This window comes from Pygocentrus nattereri, chromosome 13 (assembly GCF_015220715.1).
Source record: "Pygocentrus nattereri isolate fPygNat1 chromosome 13, fPygNat1.pri, whole genome shotgun sequence".
Taxonomy (NCBI): domain Eukaryota; kingdom Metazoa; phylum Chordata; class Actinopteri; order Characiformes; family Serrasalmidae; genus Pygocentrus; species Pygocentrus nattereri.
Genome location: NC_051223.1, coordinates 30,125,141 through 30,150,138, shown reverse-complemented (window position 1 = coordinate 30,150,138; position 24,998 = coordinate 30,125,141). Strand labels below are relative to the sequence as shown.

General features: G+C 40.5%; 1 protein-coding gene across 15 annotated transcripts in view; it reads right to left on the bottom strand.

The window, feature by feature from the left end:
• The window catches only part of ablim2 (actin binding LIM protein family, member 2), an 89,941-nt gene that overhangs the window by 41,321 nt on the left and 23,622 nt on the right, over window positions 1–24,998 (bottom strand). For all 15 annotated transcript variants that reach the window (XM_017702019.2, XM_017702011.2, XM_017702043.2 and 12 more), the window contains exon 2: window positions 16,099–16,254. In XM_017702019.2, coding sequence (XP_017557508.1) covers window positions 16,099–16,254 — 156 coding nt within the window. The remainder of the gene's footprint in view (window positions 1–16,098; window positions 16,255–24,998) is intronic.

Sequence of the window (24,998 nt, the reverse complement as noted above, 5' to 3'; positions counted from 1 at the left end):
GTGATGAGGGCTCCTCACACAGGATTTGTCACTGGCTGCTTTAAATTTAACTTGCGGCAGATGGCCTCCAGGCCTCGGAGGCAGCAATACTGCCAGCACGTAAAGGCTCATATCACAGTTCAGTCTGTAGTTCTGTCCAGAACCAGCACCACACCCACTAACACTGATCCTTCTAGCAACTCCAAGGGACCAGAGAGGCAAGAGTATGCCCCTGCACAATAACATTCACCTGGTTAAAGCTAAATCATGCCAAGGTATAAAAAGGAAAATAAGAGAGGGAATGTAAGACTTTAAAAATAACATTACTAGAGAACAAACATTGCACACAATTACATTCCATTCTCTTCTGGCATAAGATGCAATGCAGAGTCTAAACAGAATGTCACTAAGAAAAAATGGTGTTTGTAGTCAACAACAAGTCTAACAACAGGCTATAAATCTGATGTACAAAGGAATCTTTGCAGAAAAGAACATACAAGCATTGAGGACCAGTTCTCCAGACGCTGTTGGTCTACCTTGGCTATGTTTACATGCAAAGATTTTTGCCAATCTGATGGAATACATTCTGATTATAGATTAAGATTGAGATGTTTATCTGCTCACTCTATTTAACAATCTGATGGAAAATCTGTTTACATGCAAACTACAATTAATCCGATCCAAAATTACATGCACGCATAGACTAACACTTAGTGTAGATGTTACCATGACAACAAGCACCACGTGAGTGAAGTCAGAGTGAGATGAGCAGCAGTGAGCAGTGCTTGTGTTTTTACTTGCTTTAAAATTCTGGCAGATTCAGGAAAACATACTTCACTTGTACTTATTAAAGAAGGGCGAAAAGAAGACATAGTGCTCTGAGACACAAAAACTGGACCCCGTCCGACCGCCGTCTTTTAAAGTTCACAGCAAGTTTCCAATTGGGAATGTAATCGGATACATGTGTTTACATGGTTATTTTTCTTCTTCTTCTTCTTCTTAATTCTATTTAATGGATTATTTACAGGAATACCCACCTTGTTCAATCAGATCTGTATTCCGATTGGCCTCAGCCAGACTAGTCTATTCTGAATGCGGTGTATACATGGAAGTATCCTATTCTAACTAAGCTATTAATCGGATTATTAACAGATTATTAGGCTGCATATTAAAACATGGTTAAGGAGTACTATATTCTGCATTATATTATATCCTGTCTACATTATACCATTATACTATTAGGGCTGGCGAATATGATAATATATATGATTATCGTGACAATATGCTTTTCTGAGCATATTATGGATATCATCAGTACTTGTTGAACACTGACCAACTGTATGTTTCATTATAGAGAGGGCACAAATAGTCCCATTTATTGAACAAAAATCACTTTGTTCACAGTTTTTGATAGTATTTTTTTACATATAGCACTACTGTTTCTTTCTTCTCTGTTCCAACTGAAAAAAAAATATTGTGACATATCGTGTATCATGAAAATTTCTTGAAGTATTGTGACATTAGATTTTGCCTTATCGCCTATTGCAACTGACTTGGTCTGTAGGAACAAGACCTTTGTAATCCTGTGTGTGCCGGGTCTGATCCATCAAAACAATCATAAGTGAGGAAGAACTAGCGGAAGGGCTTAAAGGAGGGGAAAATGCAAAATGATGGGTGCAGAGGATAAGAAAACAAGAGGGCTGATTGGGAAAGGAAGCAGGGAGGGGAGGAATAAACTGGAAAGCAGAGGGAAGCGTGATAAAACTGGAAGAGCAGAAATGGGAAAGAGGCTTGAAATCACACTCAAAAGCTGTGTAGCTCCAAGAAATTAAGAACACAATTAAAAGAAGAGTTCTTAAAATGTCGCTATATATTTATTGTTATGAGCTCAAGGGTCTAGGTGCTAATAATTACTCTATACATAAAATATCACCAAACCAGTTGCCAATCCACAACACAAACAACCCAAGGACAGTAGCAAGGATGTTATTTACTGCTCTTGTTTATCTATATTTGAACTTTTCAATCTTTAAAACTGAAGCAGTCAAGGAAAATGGCTTCAATATCCAATATCCAGCCAACAGCCTCCTGTGGGCAGTGTTCTGTGACAATAAAGGACTAGAGGATGATCAGCACAAACTGTGCAGCAGCAGATGAGCTATCATCTCTGACATTACATCTACAAGGTGGACTGACAAGGTAGGAATGTCTAATAGAGTGGACAGTGAATGGACACTCCAGCAGCATTGCTGTATCCAATCCACTTGTACCAGCACAACACGTGCTAACATACCACCACCACATCAGTGTTACTGCAGTGCTGAGAATGATCAACCACCCAAATATTACCTGCTCTGTGAGGGTCCATGAGGCTCCTGACCACTGAAGAAAAGGGTAAAAGGTCAGGACTAACAATTCTTAGTTTGCCCACATGTAGGATGTTAATTTTCAGTTGCTAACAAACAAAAACAGGAACTGGCTTATTCGGTTTGCTCCAAGGGCTGCAGATGGCAATAACGGAAATGGATAAGAAAATAATACCATGCTGATCCTTATCTTTTATATGGTATGCTCAAATCAGCCAAGTTAAACCGAGATGTCTATAGACAAAACAGTACATACACCTCTATACCCTAAAACCACCTTGTGGGTTGTAACAGTATGAAAAAGGCCTGAAAATCCAGCAGGTAGGCTGTACACTTGTCTAATACTCTTCCTGTGCATACCATATCACTTCAACTGAAGGCTTTTAATCTCTAATTCACAGTAGATCAGCTCAGACTAAGCAATGCAGCAAAACTGTGAAAGTTTCAGTGTTGAGGTGAGTGTATAGCAATAAATCACTGCCCACTGATGAATTATAGCAGACTTGCGTGGGCTGTAAAGCTTCCTAATGCTCAGTCACTGGATCTGGTTTGCAGCAGCATATTTTACTGTTTCAGCACAACACAAGAACACAACACGCAAAGCTAGCCAGTGTTGACTCGGCTTCCATGCTCCAGCAGAATTCTCTGGCAAATTCTCTGGCTAGCACTGCTCAAATGAAGCTGGTTAGTTGGCCCTGTTGATGAAAGCGAGAATATTACATCATGAGAGAGAAAAACTGGATGAGGACCCAATGAGTGATTGGCTTTCTCTGACGGAACTGGCATCTTACCACTGACCAACCTGAGAGATCAGTGAGGGTCTGAATTCCCCATCTCTGAGAGCACATGGCAGTAACTGAGACATGATAATATTGCATAAAACACTGAGGAAAGTCATAGTGAACTGTGTTAAATATAATGAGTATAAAGAGTTGGGTAAAAAAATTTAACATTGTAGGTGATCAATCAAGATATGTTTTCTGCTCCTTTACTTTTACACTGGAGCTATGAGGCTAATGATTCTAACAAGTAACAAAAGTTTACACCCCACAAACTACATGCCTAAATCATCACAAGCGTGTACCAAATCATGTTGAGTTGTTAACCCTAAGAACAACATCCTGCTGGTAATGCATTCCAGATGTGCTTAAACTTAAGTGACTTTATAACCATCTTTTTTTAGTTTTGCCATTGCTTGGTAGCCAGTCAAAGGATAAAATACAACAACGAGCAGATCTAATCACAGCAAGGCTTTGTGTTGTAAAAGTCATGTTTTAATATATGACTGCCAATAGAGGTGTCTAGTGCAGCTTCTGAAAACTTCAAAAAACTTCAAAACATTTTTGACTTTGGACTTTTCTTCAAGATGGATGCTGAAAAACCCAAATGCTTTTCAAGGGCAATGACGCAGAGGCTGGACACAATCATGTCAAAAGTGTGATGTGGCTATATATGGCTTCTATACAACATTATATAACGGATATAATGGTATACTGCACCACAGCACCAAAAAATCCCTGTGCTGTTAATGGAATAATCTTTGACTCTCATGCTGCTCGCATGGACCGCAGAGTTTATTAATAAAGTAAGAACCCGTTTTTGTGTATATTGAGAGGCTGGCAACGTATGTTTTTAACTAGAACTAGGCTGATCAGCTAGATAACAAATGAGTATACACTATGTAGGGTGCAGGGAGCCATATGAGATTCAGACCCAGCAAGAGAAGAGGGGCAGCGTTGGATTGGTGCTGAATAAGACTCGCAGTGGCAATTTGTTGACCAAAAAGTATTTAGAAAGTGAAAGTTATTACAACAAACAGTGCTGTGCTATTATATGTTCACTGTCATAGGACAAAGTTTAAAAATTCATTAAATGACAACAACGTATAGTGATGGGCGACCAAACGTTTTCATTCAGCTGTCCATCATTGCTTGGCAACGATACCATGCTCTAAGGGAACTACATTTCTAGGCAGAATACTTGTTTATGTTAATTATTATTAATAATAACTTAAATTGTTTTTTGGAGGCATTTTAAGTGCATTTGTGTGTCAAAACACTCTTCTCTGTGATAAAATCACAGTAATGCACAGCCTCTCATGGTTTATTGCTTTAATATATCACCAACTAGATGCACAAAGAATCAGGTAACATACTTTTTAAGCAACATACAAATGTACTTTTTATACATAACAGTATGTAATTCAGTGTCAGAATCCACATGAGCAAGTCTATTTGAAATTATTTAAAAACTCAGCTCAGTCTGAGGTGAGTGTGTGAACATTTAATCTGTACAATGCTAATTTGTGAAAACTAGCTTCCATTACTTCTTAGCCACAGTAAGCTCAAGCAGAAAGCTAAAGAAGTAAAGTTCTGACACCAAAATTGGCTGGCCAATTCAGGGGATGGGAAGAGTTGTGTAAATCTATTTATATACAGAACTATACCTTTAAAAACTATGAGACTCAAGCTAAAAAGTCTTTGTTATTGTTCTGAACTGAATATCATCCCTTTCAATATCACTCTCACAAGTGTAACATTAGGTCAAAGGTCAGGTGTTTCCCATAATGTAGCAGGAGCTCTGTGGGTAAATGATGGCCACTCGAGCCACACATACTCTGGCACAGCAAGCAGTGGGTATCGTTTACAGAGCCATGCCTTGATCCACATGCCTCAAAGCCCTGAACAGGGCTCCTACCCCTCCCTGAAATCTCACAAATACCAACTTCAATTTATAGTCATTCACTCTCTTATTTATTATGAAATTTCGGATTATTGCCTTTTGATACAGGTCAGGTTTACGCATGCCATTTACTCATACTTTACTCATAACCTAATAATATAAGTGTGAAAGAAATGGCATACTCCAACGTAAGCATGGCATGCACATACATAAATGCATGGGCACCCACATGATACTCAGGTCATACACACATAGCTAAAGCTGCAGCTCCATGTTTGGCCAGAAGGTTTAAAGCCAGGGCCAAGCCCAATGTAGCAGTATGAGCACTACTGCAGGCATGGCACTCCCTCACAACCTAATGCGTTAATGAGTCATCAACCACTAACATCTACATATGCCCATTCATAATCCCTTTGAACCATAAGGGCTACTCTAGTTCATCAACACTGTCCTCTATATTACCATCATCATGGCTGTATCTGCAGTCAACCAACCTGATAGAATTATCCATAATCTATTTTCACTTGACCACTTAAAAGTGAAAATGTATAACAGCCCCCTAACATTACTAGGGGGTACAAAGAGATTACTATAAGTGTTAATCTCTAACCACACAGTGGTTAATTTCAATGACAGTTCTTTTAGAAATCATTCAATGTCAACAAGAGATCCCGAATTTCAACACAATTCAGAACTGTTTCACAAATAGAACCGGAGCACTTATTTATACAGAAGTGAAAAACAGGCAATAATGAACAATACATCAAGCTCTTTTTGGATTATTACATTTAAGAATAGACTGAGGATTCTTTTTTGATTATTATAATCAATTAAAAGAGTTCTAAAACTGCAAAACTGTTGCAGTCCATGTTTAGATCAATGCATTAGTGCATTTTACACCTCTGATGATTACCACAAGGAACACAGCCCTAATGATCAAACAGACCATGCCTTAAGACAACAGCATCTTTGGTTTCACAAGACCTTTGCTGGTGAAATTCCAATCAATGGCCTGATGAATAAACCAGCATCCTTGCGAGATCACCTGGGCTTGGCAGAATCATATGAGCTCCAGTTGAGGCAGGTCACCTTGAGAGGAGCGTGAGCTCACTCAGGTCTCTCCTATGCAGACTACCTGGAGTCTCCTATAAATGACCACTGAGAACCAATATAATATAACATGTAATACAAATTTCTAGAATAAACACTAAAGGGATATTACTTTGACAAATCTCCTGTAAACTCACATGATTTGGTATGTTTAGTCAGGATCATCCTGTAAGTACCTTTTTAGTATGGCCATTACACCTGCTCAGTAGCTGAATTCTCTAATCAGCCAACCGTGTTGCAGCAGCACAAAGCATAAAATCATGCAGATACAGGTCAAGAGCATTGATTAAATCAAAATGGGGAAAAATGTGGCATCAGTGACTGTGAATGTGAGTGAGTTGGGATGGTTTGAGTAATTCAGAAACTGCTTCTCACCCACAACAGTCTCTAGACTTCATACCGAATGGTCCAGAAAACATTGAGTGAACAGCAGTTCTGAGTGCAAAAACATTCTATTGATATAGAGGTCAGTGGAGAATGGCCAGACTTCAAGCTAACTGGACCTGTTTTACAATAATGGTGATCAGGAAGGCGCTTGTCACAAAGCACAAAATCTCATACAGTTTCCATGAACTTGACAATGAGTTCACTGTACCTCAAAGGCCTCTCCAGTCACCAGATCCGAATCCAGGAGAGCACCTTTTGGATGTGCTAGAACAGGAGATTCACAGCATCAATGTGCAGCTGACAAATATGCAGCAATTACTTGATGCAATTATGTCAATAAAATCTCAAAAGAATGTTTCCACCACCGAGCAGAATCAAAGTAATGAAGAATTCCAGCTGTTCTGAAAGCAAAACAGCTGTCCTACCCAGAAATGAAAAGGCATGAACATTTATTCACTTATTCAGAGCTTCTGCATCGAGCTTGTGCAAAAAAATAGCTTCAGATATAAAAAGGCTAAATGGAACAAATGTAAAGTACACACTGAAAAAAGCTATTCTTAATGGAGTGATGAAAGGTAAGAGGGCTTACAAAAAACATGTTTACAGTTAAACATCAGCAAATTAAACAGTAAATCATTCTTGGTGAAATAAGCTGCCAATGCACAAACATACCATGTGGAAATACAGTATTGCACACTTCTATGTAATACAGACTGCATTGTGCCACAGAGGGAGGATTTATCACTATAAAAGATTTCCATTTGCATCATGTTACTGTTTAATGGTTATTGTTCTTAAAATACAATCAAGTGACGATACAGTCATCCAGATCGAAAAGCAAAAAGTGAAAAGAGGATAGAGTATAAAACAGCCAGGCTGGAGTCAAGAGTATGAAACAGCCTTTTCGACACACCAGCTCCAAACAAATAGAGCCTTGGCCTGAGTTCACTTTCATTAGTGAGGGATTTCAGATTCAGTCTACTTATACCAACTCATCTAATAACAACAAAAGGTCAGTTTTAAACACTACTCACATTTCACAAATGGTGCTACTACCCAAGCTAAGCTAAATCCTAAATAATGAGACAGCAATTTATTTCATTTGCGATAAAAATGTTTTATGTTTTAAGATGACAAAAAACACAGTCCAGTCCAGGTACAGGCCATGTATCTGATAACGCAGTTGAGAAGATGACAGTTATTATTATTGTTTTGCTATACTGTTCAAATGCAATTACACATTTATCTACATAGTTGCATAATTCATAATTGATTTACATTCTGTACTGACAAAAAAAGGTAAACATGTAAATCACTCTTTTATTGTGCAAAACAAGGCAGTGTGCACAACAATTACTTTTTTTTTTTTTACAGAATTCAAATCATCTCCTCCCCATGAATAATCTCTTCTATTTACAAACACCAATGTTTGGAATGAAAGTTTAAAATCCACATTCATAACTTCTCCATTTGGTGCAATGAGCTTCAAATAAGATACCATAAGATAACATCACATTAAAACATGCTTCATTTCTGTCATTTGCAACAACAGGCTTCTTCTAAAAGTTAAATAGTTTGATATTCAGTCACACTTTGTCTCTGTGTGTCCATCAAGCTCTGCCCTGAACTGATGTTGCCTTTCAGGTGAAAGCCTTATGACTAGCTGCCTAGAAACATTAAGAGCAATACAAATAAAGAAACAAATTCAAATCTGACAGCACTGCTGAAAATGGACTAGTGAAACCAATCATACTAATGGGTTGAAGGAGAGAGCCAGAATGAGCACTTTGCGGAGACAGCAGAGAAACTCAATCTGCTCTCAGCAAGCCAGCGCTTTCTCATATTCCACCCCAGTGATGTACACTAAAAATCTGGTTTTTAGGTTCTCGCTAAAACATGTCCTGTAAAATCTATCAGAATAAATATGTAAAATGGCAGGTAAAGTGCATTTAGTAAAAACAACACCAATCCTGTATTGACATGAAATACTATACTTCTTCATTTGATTATTAATAGCCCCATTGCAAACATGTGTTACATAAATAGGATTAACAGATGCATTGTACCCATTTCTTCCACTTACTAGTGAATTATGTATTGTATTTGGCGGTACAAGAGTTCAAGGTATTAATAATCTGCCTGATGTTACATACAAGCTGGGACAATGCAGTAAGCCTTGATTAGAACTAGCACATTAGAAACAGGACACCCTGCTATTCATCATTTCTGTATGGCTGACCGTCAAAGAGGTACAAGACAGAGCAGATCCATGCTGTTTAATAAGCATTACAAAAATATTGTATTGCTTCTCATTATATATGGAGATCACTATATCACCTCAGCCAGAAATGGTTTTGCAAATTATTTACAGGATATTGGTTGAATTTAAGTGCTTATATATAACAATTACAGCCCAGTTCCTCACAACTACAGCCACATTTGTGAAATACTATTTTCCTCAACTAACTAGTCAGTCAAATACAAAGAGCAGAGGTAAAAATTATTTCAATATTTTGTTTATTTATTAGGTTTTTACTATTTTTGACAGCAGTAAAATAGAATGACATAATACAAAATACAAAATATCTCAATGCATTAAAAATGCTGGATGGATGGATATGGATATGGATATACCACCTCCTGCATCCATCCTCTCTGTGATTCAGCCTCATGAATTATTGTCAGAGTTGTATTGTGTGTGAGCACCATAAATATAGATGAGGCTGACAGAAAAGAGCATGCACATATCAGCAACTTTACTGCATATTCTACTGAGGTTTAGTACATTTGTTTTGTTGTGTATACTGTTTAAATGTAATTTTAAAATAGCACATTTAATTTCATACTAAATTATGAACAAATTACATTACATCTACATTCAATTTATATTCTGTCTTCACAAGTTTAAGCCAGGGGTGGGCAATACAGCAAAAAGTACTGTATTACAATACTTACAATACAATACAATACAATACAAAACATTTTTACAATACATAATATGTTATCATAATATTTTGACACACACAGATGCAATATATATGTTGCACTAGAAACTAATAGCACACCTCAATGCAATATTTAAGGCTGGTGTCTTTCTCTGCAAGTATCTGCATGGCAATGCATGTGAAGGAGACTGTGTGCCTCTGAAGTTCAAAATTAAGCTCTGTTCTCTACTGTATAGATTCTTTTGTGTGGTTCAAGTTCATAACAAGTGGTTCTTTGCCAAAGGTTCTAATCCCCTATAGTCTGTCTCATTACTGGCATCATGTCAATAACGAGGTCAGAGACCCCTAATGGCTGAAGCAGTACAGGCAAAGCCTATCTGCCCTTGATTCTGGATGTTTGTCCTTGACCAATCCCCTGGTTTTTTGTTACAAGGGCAGTGCTTTGCTGGAGATTTACATGATACTGAAAGGTGAGGGGCCCAGCTTTAATGCACATACACACATACACACATACAGACATGTTAGTCTAATTTAACTAAATACAGATCTGTGGGTGGATAGAAAGTTTGGATATCACTTGTTTGCAAATGTTTATCTGTCTTCTTATATGTTTGCATTTCCATGTATCCAGTGATCACATTAGGGATTGTGTGTACCTGTATACAGACCTATTTAAATGTCTGGAACGCTAAATGTCTAGACATCTGCTCATTCATTTGTACCTTTCCACTCAATGTTGGAACATTGCTGTGAGGATTTTATTGCATTCAGCCACAAGAATATTAGAGAATCAGGTACTGATCTTGGATGATTCTGGATTGTGGATCATAAACACCACTCCAGCTCACCCTAAAGTGTTTTAGATGGAGCTACTTTACTCCAGAGCCCAAAGCTGGGGGGGCTTTACACCCCTAGTTGATGCTTGGCATTGGGCATGGTGACCTCAGATTCATGTGTGACCACTCCAGTCTTAGTCTTAGACACCCAAGACACATTTTCAAAATCTATTTATTTGTGCAGTATTTATTTGCTGAGAAAAGTGTTAATATTTGATTAAACAAAATGTATAGGATATTAATTATATATATATATATATATATATATATATATATATATATATATATATATATATATATACTTTTTATTGTTTTTATGTTATTTTAATTATGAATATGACTTTATTCTAATGTATATTGTGATAAACTCACTACTGGGGTAAATTATATGTATGTATGCAGTACATTACAATGTATACTGCATGCAATAAATGCCATTCACCTCACACATGCTGAAAATGCAGTAGTGGTATGAGTCCCTCCTCTCTCTGAGACCTGAGCACTACACCCCTTATCATACTCACACCATTTCAACATCTTTCCCCTCTCCCTGCCAAACTCACAATCTGGACACACTGAACTGTGGGGTGGACATGTACGTGTGTGTGTGTGAGACACGTGTGCACTGGACAAAAGTGCACACAGGAAAATAAAAGGCAGCTGCGCTTGGGTGTTCTCAGTAGGGTGTAGGTCATTCATTGTAAGAGAGGCATTTTCTGGAAATATGCACATACAGCAACACACACACAGAGAGAGAGAGAGAGAGATAGAGAGAGGCACAAACCATAGTTGTTATTTACTTTTAAATATAACTAACTATGTATAAGTTAGTTTAAGCATAACCAACTATGGGTTAATGAATTGTGTTTCTAAGCACTTTTATTTGTGTATTGTGCATCGTAATCTGTGACACATCATTTTAGGTATGCATTTTTATGTACTTATTAAGCCAAGTTTAACTACTTACTTTAGTATCTTATCAATCACTCAAAAGTAAATTATACAATTAATCAGCTGTAAGGACAAAACCAACACCCTATCCACTTTTTTTTTATTTATAATAATTTTTTTGTCAAAATTTATACATAAGACCAACAACAAACACTGGCAGTAGAATGGGTCATACTGAAGAGCTCAGTGACTTTAAACCTGGCACTTTCACAGGATGCCACCTTTGTCACAAGTCAGTTCTTGAAGTCAGTTTTCTGCTCTGTTAGATCTGCCCTGGTCAACCGTAAGTGCTTGTATTGTGAAATGGAAACACCTAAGTGTCACAGAGCGCTAAAAAACGCAATCTCACAGAGTGAGGTCACTTGTAAAAATCACCTATTCTCTGTCACATCACTCACTACAAACTACCTCAGTACAAGAATTGCATGCAGGGAGCTTCATGAAATGGGTTTCCAATGCCAAGCAGATGCACATAAGCCTAAAAACACTATGTGCATGTAAAATGCAAAGTGTAAAAAGGAATCTGGAATAGTGGAAACATGCTCTCTGAAATGATGCATCATGCTTTGATATCTGGCAGTCTGTTGGATGAATCTGGGTTCAGAGGATGCCAGGAGCTACCTGCCAGAATGCAAAATGCCAAAAGTAGAGTTTGGTGTACGGACACTGGTCTGAGGCTGTTTTTCATGGTTTGGGCACAAAAAGTAGCATCACTGCTGCTGCATACAAAGACATTTTAGACAACTACATGCTTCCAACTTTTTGGCAACTGTTTTGGGAAGGACTATTCCTATTCCAGCATGACTGTGCCCCTGTGCACAAAGTATGCTCCATAAAGACATAGATTGACAAGTCTGGCATGGAGGAATTCCAGAACTCTGATCCCAACCCCAGTGAACACCTTTAGAATGGACTGGACTGTCAATTGTGAGCCAGTCTTTCTCATCCAATATCAGTACCTGACCTCACAAATGCTCTTTTGACTGACAAATTCCCACATAAATTCTTGTAGAATCTTGTAAAAGGTCTTCCCAGAAGAATGGAGGTTGCTTTAGCTGCAAAGGGGGAGCCAACTCCACAATAACACCCAAAGTTTTGTAATGGGATGTCCAACAAGTTCATGGAGATGCAATATCCATGTGTCCACATACTTTTGGCCACATTGTGTAAGCCATTAAGGACCTTGGCCCTATTCCACCTCTCCTCCTCTGTGAAATAAAAAGCAAACAGTCATTGTGTATTCTTGCACATGGATTTGTTTTCGATCGATGCATATAAATCCATGTGAGGGTGTTTTGAGTCAGGGCTTACGTGTTTGGAGCGGGGGTTCGGGTGGGTCCCCTCTGTGTGAAGTAATGCACTCCCAGCGGCACTGAATAATAATGTTTTCAAGGTCTGTTCAGAACAAGAACAGACAGCTCTTTCCCAGATTCTTTCCCAGTGCATCTTATCGATCTGCCAGACAGCTATCTAAACCATCCAGAAGGGCTAACATGTCCAAAAACAGTATTTCTATCTGGTCGCTACACACTTTACATAACAAATGAGGGTGTGAGAGGACACTGCGTGTTGGAAATACACACACACACAAACACATTTCCTGTGAAAATAACACCATATATCCCCCTGCGGCCGATGTGAAGTCATTCTGTGAGAATGATGTCACCTCTGTGTCACCCGGAACATCAGATCAAGAGTAAATGCTTATACAAGTTTTTAAAAATTCTACAATACATAAAGTTGAACAGTGCAAACCTGAATGAACTATTATAATAAAGGTCAGTGGAAATATAATATTGTGATACTTCAAGAAGTTATCATGAAACATGATATGCCATTATATTTATGATTTCTTACATCTAATAAATTTGGGGGGAAAAAAGAACCACTAGTGCCAATAGTATTGACAATACTAATACTAATAGTTTAAATTAAATAGCAGCACAATTACAAATTCTAGAAGAAAAAAACCCAAAAAACACTAGATGTTTGCTGGTTTAAGCAAAAAAAGTTTTTAATCAAGTTTTAAAAATAGCATTCCTAATGATCAGAAACACTTTTTCTGTAAGCTGTAAACCCTGACAAATTCCTCAGTTGTGACTGATATTGATTCGTATTTAGGCTCTATTACGTGGTCATCACCCACCGTTCTAAATGCACTTCTAATTTCTAGTGACCTTTATAGATCACTTAACCCAATGAAAATATACAAAAATGCATTGCAAGTCTTTTATTACTAAACAATGAAGAGAAGACCAATATGTTAGCAGTGGCTGCTGAGCCACTAAACATTAAATTACTAGATGCTCTTAACTCAGTGAAAAACAGCAGCACTGTACAGTTAAAATCAAAGACCCTGATCTATTTACTGCTCATCATATAGCAAAAAACACAGAGTGGTAACTGGAGGTTACTGCAATCATGGACCAGGAATTTCATGAGTTATTTAATCAAGTTTGTACTTTTTTCTACTCCTCATCCACTAAAGTTTTAAAAGTGTTTATGAAATATCCACAGCTATTAAAAAGAAACTTCAGCCTCTCAAGCAACTATCACTGTTTTGTTTATGTGACTAGTGAAAGCTGACGCAGGTTGGTGATGTGGTTTTACCTCTATGTAGTAAACAAAATAGTTCTCCCCTATATAGAAAAATACTAACAACAGAGAAGGGCTCCATTTCGGTCAAGGTCCTTGTGTGTGAAAACCTAAAAAAGCCAAACAATAAACAATTCTGATCCTGAGTCTGATCTGACTGCCAAGCTGTTTATAGCTAAAGTATTTTGGGCCTGTAGGTTGTCTCTGCTGAATGACTTGGGCCTCGAAGAGGCTGTGTAAAAGGAAACTCCTCTGAATGCATGTGCTAATTGCAAATGACCAACACGTTCACTGAGAGTTCCCCTTCAGTGAGCTGGCACCAGGAGCCCTCTGGCACAACAACACACACATAGCAACTCGTACTGCTGTCCACTGGCCCTAATTAGCATTAAATAGCGGGACAAACCCTTGATTTGTGCCCAAGTGGACAAAGAGTTTCAGAGGGAGAGATGAAGCAAAGTCAAACTGTGCACAAAGTTTAAAATACATAAAAACTACATATATAGCAATGATCACTTTCTGGAACCTGGTTTATACCTACAGTACAGTGTAAGTTTATATTTGATGTAATTTTAAAAGAAGACAAACAAGCTACATCAGGTTTATAGGATATTCCTTTAGCAGTGCCAGTATTCAGGAAAAATAGTTTCATTAATGTTATTAATTCATACTTAAACAGCATCTGATACCGTGATACAGTGAAAAAAATAGGAACATGCAGTTTATCAACACTGTTAGGCATTTTTCTCTCTCCACTGCTTTCTATTGCTTTCTGTCTTTCTCTCTCTCTCTCTCCCTCCATCTCTCTCTTTTATTCTATCTCATGACACTGATACCAGATGACAGCTGACAGAATCTGTAAATTAGATGAAATGTAATTTATCCCAAACTCCTGAAATGGAATGCGAAGGGAAAGTTTTTCCTGTTATGACCAACCTCAAATAGGCTTGGAGAGCGAGGACAAGAACATTACTTTATACACCCCTGACTGTGGCTGTAGGGTTTGTGGTCATCACTCGTTTTAAAGTGAGAAAGGTCATCGCCTGATGTTTTTGGAGGCTGTACTGTGCACTGATGGGAGGAGTGTGTGTGATCAGGGCTCAAACACTGATGTAAGAATAAATGTGCTAAACTCTCGCAAGAGACAGACGCCGTCTGAACCCGTAGGTCGCCCAGCAACCAGCATCTGTGTTCACAATAACATTACACAGACAACAGCCGCTGGGAGTAATGGTCCTGCTTACAGTACACACACACACACACATGCACACACACATGCATTGAATATCTGAATGAAATTTTGCTGCATAAAAAGTGTCAAATGTAACTTTTTGCTGAACTGTTTTGTTTGAGTACACAGCCAGGTCTGCTGGCATTATTAAACGTCTGCATTCTCTTGCTGACAAAACCTCATATGCATCTGCAGGTATATAGGAAGGCTGAGTGATTCAAAGCGGTGTGCAAAGTCGAAGACCACCTTTCATTTATTTAATTTCCTGTCAAAATGGCAAAATTATATTGATTTTTCAGAGGATTTCTCTAAGGAGATCAGACATAAGATAATCCACTTGCCTGAAGTTAGTGTTAACAACAAACGGTTGAGAAGCAACACACCTGATTCAGAGCTAATTATCCTCATAGCAAAGGCTTGTTCTGTAGGTTAGTTTGTTTGCTGCTCATCGCACACATGTGGGTCGTTTCGGGATGAAGGTTCATTTATGTTAATGACAGATTTGAGTCACTTACCTAAACAAATGTTAATCATCATTGTATGAAGATCGGATCTGAGCAAAACTGGATTTAATCAACGAGGCTTGTAATGGGAACGTGGCAAAAGTTTTATCCTTTGGCATTTCACCACAGAAACATGCTGCTTTTCTGCTCTTAACCATCAATCTGGCTACAACAGGTATAATGACAGCTGACTTAAAGTGTTCAGAGTCCTGTATTCTGTGAAAAACTAAAAGGCACCTTGTCATTGTCCTCTATTTCCTTGAGCATAGTTGTCCGAACAGGTGTGTGTGACTAAAGAAGCTCTGGCAGTTGCACAGCACTTTGCAAAGCACATTTGTTTACTCAGTTAATCCTATGACTCCTTTATTGTAAAGGTCAGTGGCAGAGCCTTCACTATACTTCAGTAAACTGCTTTAGACATGAATGTGGATGAATGAATGTAAGATCACTGACACCCTATATGAGTTATTTCAGTGAGTTGGCAGAGTGAGAATGCTTGATTGGACTCGTTACCTTTACAGACAAAGCACTTTATGTGGAAATGTTTGTTCTGCACTCGCAGCACCTCCCCCTTGCAGGCCTTGCCACAGTTCTGACACGGAATGGGCCCACTATGGGGCGGCCCCTTAGACTGCTCCAGGGGACCATGCACCGCCTGCTGCTGAAATGCTGTAGGAGAGAGAGAGACAGAGAGAGAGAGAGAGAGAGAAAGAGAGAGAGAGAGAAAGAGAGAGAGAGAGAGAGAGAGAGATGTAGAGGGCACAATGAAAGAAAGCAAAGTAGAGGAAGGGAGAGATGGAGAGTGTATGGTGAAAGAAAGCAATGGAGAAAGAAAGAGAGAGAGAGAGAGAGAGAGAGAGAGAGACAGAGAGATGGAGAGGGTGCAGCAATAGAGAAAGACAGAGAGAGAGAGGGAGAGAGCGAGAGAAGGAGAGCGAGGGAGAGTGAGAGTGAAAGAGAGTGAGAGTGAGAGTGAAAGAGAGAGTGAGAGTGAGAGTGAAAGAGAGAGTGAGAGTGAAAGAAAGATAAAGAGAGAGAGAAAGAAAGATGGACAGGCAGAGACATGGATGAAAAGAAAGAAAGTATGGGTTAATCAGTGTCATATAAAAGAACGTGTCCACGCTCATCCCGCTCACAGCAGGCACACACACTCAGGGATCAAACAGTGAGAGGTCACACATCAATCAAGGACACATTAACACATTCTGCTTGTCCACACTTCCTCCTTAATGCATCTATAGGTGACAAAAACATTATAGGTTCAAAACATGTCATCATACTGTTTTCAGTGCAGGAAAGCAGACAGACACACAGCAAGAGGATATCTAGAACATGAGGTCATACAAGAAAACATGGTTTGGATTCTTACAGCAGCACCTGAGAATGCTAGTTTCAGCCTGCCTTCAACAACAGAGAGGCTGTTCTGGTATACTTCATCTTCTTTCATTGGAACATCAATCACAAAATGCAAAGAAAAAAAGTTGCCAAGAAACAAATAATTGAGGTCATAATCTAATTCCACTTTAAAACTTTTTTGTGGCAGTTGTGGGGTGGAGGTTAGGGAACTAGCCCTGTGACCGGAAAATTGCTGGTTCGATCCCCAGGCTCTGCTACAGTCCATGACTGAGTTGTCCTTGAGCAAGACACCTAACCCCCAATTGCTCCCCGGGCATCATGGATAGGGCTGCCCACTGCTCTGGGCAAGTGTGCTCACTGCCCCGTATTCACTAGTGTGTATGTGGTGTTTCACTTCATGGATGGGTTAAATGCGGAGGAGGAATTTCCCCATTTGTGGGATTAAAAAAGTATCAATTAACTTAAAACAAACCATATAGGAACGTCCACTTTTGCGCTAGTGCAGCAGACAAGAAGAACAGGGAGCTCTGCTGGATTATGAATCATTAATCTATATTTAGATTGGTGGCGTAGTGGTAAGCGCTATCCGCCTCACAGCGAGGAGGGCCTGGGTTCGATTCCCCGAGCGGGCGGCCAGGGTCCTCTCTGTGTGGAGTTTGCATGTTCTCCCCGTGTCTGCGTGGGTTTCCTCTGGGTTCTCCGGTTTCCTCCCACAGTCCAAAGACATGCAGTTAGGCCAATTGGACGTGCTAAATTGCCCCTGTGTGTGAGTGACTGTCTGTGTCTGTCTGTCTGCCCTGCGATGGACTGGCGACCTGTCCAGGGTGTATCCTGCCTTCCGCCCGAAGACTGCTGGGATAGGCTCCAGCATCCCCCCGCGACCCTGACGGAGAAGCGGCTTAGAAAATGGATGGATGGATAATCTATATTTAAATCAACCAAGCCCTTAAACAGAATGAGCACTGTCTGACAAGGATCAAGATTCAGAGACAAAGAAAAATGCAGAAAAACCTCATAAAACAAATATGCTCCTAAGCCACTTTTAGAAGAGACCCTTCTTTAATGTTTCATGGAACGGACATGCTGAAGATGACAGATGTGTTGTGTTTTTATTCCGCTATGTAGATTTTAGGTTGTAACAGCATACATCTTTTTGCATATGACATGACTGGTTCTCAGACTTTTTATTCCCACAAAATTTATCTTGGTTTCAAATTTTTATATTATAAATGGTTTGATATGATTTTTCTTTTTTTTGTTTGTTTTTGTGTTGAAATGGAAGAATGCAAATTTTATTTCAAACCAAAAGACAGCAAAGTGGTATGCTTGTGATCTTACAAAGCAGTATAAAACTATAAAACTAAATAAAAAGGAAGATTGAAGTGAGATTTCTAGTTTTTAATGATGCACGGATTTGCTTCAAAAAAAGTACCACATCCAGTAGATATTTGGATTTGGCCAATATTTTAAACAAATATATTGCTGTTGTCTGAACAAAACCTCATATCTCCAGAATGGTACCTTTACAGGAGAAGGAGAAAACATACTATACTTTTAATGGAAGTCAATACAACCAGACTTTTTTCCAAGTAATTCTGGGCTATTTTGTAGGTCCATTTATCATGAATCATGATTATCATTTATTTAAACAATGTAAAGACCAACAGGTGTTTTCAAATTATGTAAAAACTGAAAAATTACAAAAATGGAAATAAGAGGTTTTGTTCCGATGGCAGCGATATGACGATGCATTATCGTAGTCCAGAAGAGCACAATGTTTAGGAGATGCTGGGCTACTGTGCTAAAATGTATGTATTTTATTCCTTTTAGTATACTTGTAAGTGCACAGTCTTATTTTTAAAAATTTTATCGGCATCAGTGTCAGCAGATATTTACTTGAAAAAACTGGACACTGTCATTGGCCAATAATTCCCATATCAGTGCATCCCTACTAGTTTTGAACACTGACAGTGCTTTCCACAAAATACAGTTAATGAGAGACCCTCAGAAGAGAGGGGAGGATGTAATAGTGAGAGTTTTAATTTTAATATACTCTTCATTGTTACAATACTATATTAAAGTTATTATACCATTTATAGGTTTCAGAAAGCAGCTCACGAAAGTGGAGGAGCTCAGAACTCCTGGAAGAACACAGGGCTGTTTCTGTCTCTCAACTAGGGCACTTGTTTTCAAAGGGTGTGGAGCAAAACCGGTTTCTGTCGGACATCCCATCACTGGGACTCTGTAGTGGACTTTTGCGTGGGCTGTTCCCTGAGCTAATTGTTCTCTGAGGCTTACAGCTCAGTCTGGTGCTCATTCATCAAGTACCTTCTGCTTGAAGCCGGTTTGACGACTGTAGCATTCAGAGACAGACCTGCTGGGCCTTTAATTAGATAAAAGAACTTTGAAAGGGTTCTACACAGATCTTATGTAAGACCACGAGGAAGGCCCAACATGAAACATCTTTGAAGAATGTAGTGAAGGAGGACAGATCACTTGGAGCAATCAGATGTTCTAATGTTCTCATCAACCTGGCATGCCAGGCATTTACTGTAAATGTATGTATAAAAAAGTGTACTTTTAATTTGATCAGATCTATAAATATGTTCATTTTTTCACCATGTTTTGCACTGTTTATGCACCGAAAATTTCAAATATGCATTTTTAAAATGATTGTTTTACAGGCTTTAACTTTAAAATTTTTTAATTTTTTTTTTTTATGTTTACACCTTTTTAGCCCTCAGATAATTATAATGTGCATTACATCTTCTCACTATCAACCTTTCAGTAATTTGATTACAGAAAATAACTTAAGATGTGTTGATTTGATAATAAAATGATGAATACAGTGTAAATACAGGGTAAATATTGTAAATTCTTGGCCTTAGTTTATATAGACTGCTTTGGCTCAGAATTTTTTTTATACTGATTCAAAATCATATCTTCAGTTTCTATCCATATTTAGCACAGGCACAGAAATTACATGACCGGGAAGCAGTCTGAACCAATGGAAAGCTGGCAGCTCACACTTATATCAAAAAGACAGAATGCTTGGTGGCTGACCAGAGAATGGCCCATGCTAAACCAGAGTCACATGAACAATATGGTGAACAATTATCAGTCAATCACACTAATTTGCTCTAACATCACACATACAACTAGTAATGTATAAAGTTACTGATAACCCTGGCTAAACTACAGATAGATTGTATCAGCATCATAATAGGTGCTACCACACGATCTTACGTTCACTACAATATATTTACCCCTGACACCAGTACACTGTGCAACAACAGCATTGACCTTGTCAACATACCTTATTGGTCCCTAAGAGAATCCCTTTCCCCAGCTGCATCTCAAGCAAAGCATGTTGGGAATGTTTACAGTCTCCCTTTTGAGCTAAAATGATTTCCTGTTCTGAGAGATCAAGTGCACTTGTTAAACAGCAGTGGGCCATGCAGCCTAAACCCAACACAAACACATCTTATCCAGCCCTGAGAGGGAGAGCAGAAATCAAGCAGGAGATGAACCTGCTCCAGCTGCCAGGCTCAGGAGGATGCATAACTTTTCCATTCCATTTGCATTGAATTATACAACATCTCTCTTTGGCTAACTCGCTATTAAAACAACTCTGACCATAAATCTGTTTCATGTTTGAGCAGATACTTCTAGATTAAGACTTAAGATTAAGATCTAGAATACTGACAAGGGGGTTTTCTTCAAGAGAAAAGTAAATGTAATGGAAACAGTAACATGCACACTGGAGGCACGCCCACTGTTTGATGGTGCCCACAGGAGCCCACTACCAGCATTCAGCAGGAAAGTATGTTTCCAATAAGGACAAGAATGTTGGAAGGGTTAGGCAACCATTTACCAAAGTGCTTTAGAGACACAGGTTTGTTTTATTCTAGGATAAAGAGGAATGTTTAATACTGGCTTGCATAGAGAGCAGCATAATGTAGGTATGAAGCTGGATTACTTGTCCAGATTTGTTTTGTTTAACACTGAAATCAGCAATGAATTCAATGTATTTTATGCCAATGTGTACATAACGTCAGCATGAATAAAAGATTGGGGACACAGTGATGGGAATAGTGGACTGATATGTGGAAACAGACATTATATCTACTTGGAATAGCATTACAGAGAAATCAAACACTTATTTATGACACGAATGACTTGAAAACGGACCTTTAGCACTAGTAACTAGCACCACCCAAATATATTACTCTTCTAGAGCACAATAAATACATCATCAAATATCTGTCAAACCTGAACATCTTTTCGATGCTGATATTTCCTGAAAGCAAATATTTACCATTACAAATTTTATAAGAATATTCTCATACATCTCTGTGAAATATATCACATCAATAACCCTGGAAAAAAAAAGGAAATAAACTAAAGGACAGCAACCGCATTGATGTAATATATTTTACTGATGGGGCAGTCATGGGCTGGAGGTTAGAGAACCAGCCCTGTGATCGGAAGGTCGCTGGTTCGATCCCCTTAGCTGACGGTCCATGACTGAAGTGCCCTTGAGCAAGGCACCTAACCCCCAGTTGCTTCCCAGGTGCTGTGGATAGGGCTGCCCGCTGCTCTGGGCAAGTGTGCTTACTGCCCACTAGTGTGCATGTATGTGGGCGTTTCACTGCACGGATGGGTTAAATGCAGATGTCTAATTTCACAGTGTGCAAACAGTGACAAATGGCTCCCTCGTCCGGATTAGGGTTACCGGGGCCTCACCCTGGAGCCAGGCCTGGGGGAGGGTCTCCTCGGCGAGCGCCTGGTGGCTGGGCCTTTACCCATGGGTCCCGGCCGGGCCCAGCCCGAAAGAGCTACATGGGACCACTCTCCCACGGACCCACCACCCATGGGAGAGGAGCTTATGGGGTCCGGTGCATTGTGGATCGGGTGCCGGCCAAAGGTGCGGGCTTTGGCGCTCCAATCCTCAGCTACTGGCTCTTGGAACATGGAACGTTACCTCTCTGGCAGGGAAAGAGCCGAGCTAGAGTATGAGGCTGAGAGATACCAGGCGTTGGGCAGGAGTGGGCTTACTCATAGCTCCCCGGCTCAGTGCCTGTACGTTGGGGTTTTCCCCGGTGGACAAGAGGGTTATTTCCCTGCGCCTACGGGTCAGGGAACAGGCTCTGACTGTTGTCTGTGCTCATGCACCGAATGGCAGTTCACAGTATCTGGCCTTCTTGGAGACCCTGGAGGGGGTACTGGAAAGTGCCCCCTGCAGGGACTCCATTGTCTTGCTGGGTGACTTCAACGCTCACGTGGGCAATGACAGTGAGACCTGGAAGGGCGTGATTGGGAGGAACGGCCTCCCCGATCTGAACCCGAGTGGTGTTTTGTTATTGGAGTTCTGTGCTCGCCACAGTCTGTCCATAACAAACACCATGTTCGAACACAAAGGTGTGCATAAGTGCACATGGCATCAGGACACCTTAGGCTGCAGTTCGTTGATCGACTTTGTAGTTGTGTCATCGGATTTGCGACCGTGTGTTTTGGACACCCGGGTGAAGAGAGGAGCAGAACTGTCAACCGATCACCACCTAGTGGTGAGTTGGATCAGATGGCGGGTGAAAATACCGAACAGACCTGGCAGACCCAAACGAGTTGCGGGAACGTCCGGCAGAGGAACCTACCAGAAAGATCTTCAACTCCCACATCCGACAAAGCTTCGACCGCATACCGACGGAGGCCGGTGACATCGAGTCCGAGTGGGCCCTGTTCTGTGCCTCCACTGTCGATGCAGCTGATTGGAGCTGTGGCCTCAAAGTCGAATTTGCCTGTTGTGGTGGCAATCCCCGAACCCGTTGGTGGACACCTTGGGTAAAGGAAGCCGTCAAGCTGAAGAAAGAGTTCTATCGGGCATGGCTGGCTTGTGGGACTCTGGAGGCAAAAGTTGGGTAGCGAAAGGCCAAGCGGGTCGCAGCTTCTGCGGTTGCTGAGGCAAAAACTGTGGGAGGAGTTTGGTGAGACCATGGAGAAAGATTATCGACAGGCAAACCGTCAGGCGCCTCAGGAGAGGAAAGTGGTTCCCAACCAACACTGTATACAGTGGGGCTGGGGGGCTGCTGACTTCGACTGGGGACTTCGTTGGACGGTAGAAGGAATACTTCAAGGATCTTCTCAATCCCACCAACAATCCTTCCCTAGAGGAGGCAGAGCTTGGAGATCTGAGCGAGGGTCCGTCCATCACTCGGGCTGAGGTAACCAAGGTGGTTGGAAAACTCCTTGGTGGCAGAGCACCGGGGGTGGATGAGATCTGCCCAGATTTCCTGAGGACTCTGGATGTTGTAGGGCTGTCCTGGCTGATACGCCTCTGCGACATCATGTGGACATCTGGGGCGGTCCCCCTGGAATGGCAGACTAGGGTGGTGTTCCCGCTTTTTAAGAAAGGGGACCGGAGGGTGTGTTCCAACTATCGGGGGATCACACTTCTCAGCCTAGCTGGTAAGGTCTTGCATCTCAGATACAAGAGGAACAATGCGGGTTTCGCCCAGCTGGGGGAACACTGGACCAGCTTTTTACCCTCACCATGGTCCTGGAGGGTGCGTGTGAGTTTGCCCAACCAGTCTACATGTGTTTTGTGGATTTGGAGAAGGCATTCGACCGCGCCCCTCGGGGGTTCCTGTGGGGAGTGCTCCGGGAGTACAGGATGAGGCACTCATTGTTACGGGCCATTCAGTCCCTGTACAAACAGAACAGGAGCTTGGTTCGTATAGCCGGCAGTCAGTCAGACTGGTTTCCAGTCAGGGTTGGACTCCGCCAGGGCTGTCCGTTGTCCGTTGATTCTGTTCACAACTTTTATGGACAGAATTTCTCAAAACAGCCAACTGGCGGAGGGTGTCCTATATTGTGACCTCAGGATTTCTTGTCTGCTTTTGCAGATGATGTGATTCTGTTGGCATTATCAGGCCAAGACCTCCAGCTCTCTCTGGACCAGTTTGCAGCCGAGTGTGAAGTGGCTGGGATGCAGTAATGCGGACGCTAAACTGGTCCGTCATGGTGAAAGAATGAGATTGCGGACACAAGCAGCCGAAATGAGCTTTCTCCGCAGGGTCACCAGACTCTCCCTTAGAGATAGGTTGAGAAGCTTGGCAATTCAGGAGAGGCTCGGAGTAGAGCCGCTACTCCTCCATGTTGAGAGAAGCCAGCTGAGGTGGTTCGGGCATCTGGTAAAGATGGCCTTTGGACGCCTCCCTAGGGAGGTGTTCCAGACATGTCAGACGGGGAGGAGACCCCAGGGAAGACCCAGGACACGTTGAAGGGATTATATCTCTCGAATGTCTTGGGAACGCCTCAGTATCCCTTCGGAAGAGTTGGAGGAGGTGGCAGGGGAGAGGGAGGCCTGGGCCTCTTTGCTTTGGCTGCTGCCTCCGCAACCCGGACTCGGATAAGCGGTGCAGGATGGATGGATGGATGGATGGACTTTTAAAAGAAAAAAGTTCTTAACTTTTATTGGAAGTTAATGTAAAAAGATTTCATTCCAAGAACCATACTGGCCCAATCATTAAGAAATGCTCACACAATGTAAAGGATGAATCAAATGATGTAGAAAAATGTAAATCTTGCTTGTGAATCATGCTTTTGTACACATATAAAGAAAATAAAACATAGACATATATGCTGTTTGCATACAGTAGCGTTGCCCATTCAGGCACAAGATCCCTTCTGATTTTTGAGATCTGCACTTTTTTATAGTGTTCATTTATTTAAGTTATTTATCTATTATGTTTTATAATGTGTTGTTATGGTAATTTTAGATTATGAACCAATCTGATTCTAATTAAGTCATAGATTATACCTCAAAAATTAATGCACCTCATTTCTCTACAGTATTGGTCTCTTCCACATGTTGCTGAATAAAATCAGTTCACAGCAGCAGGTACAGTTGCATACAGCACATCAGTGCTAAACGGTTGATTGAATGGCATGTTACTGAAGTCATTAGTAGAGCATCAGTCCCTTTTTTAAACGTCTGAAAATTAAATGCTGTGGTTAGTACCAGCAGTTAGTAGTCCTCCAGCTTATTGCATTCTTGG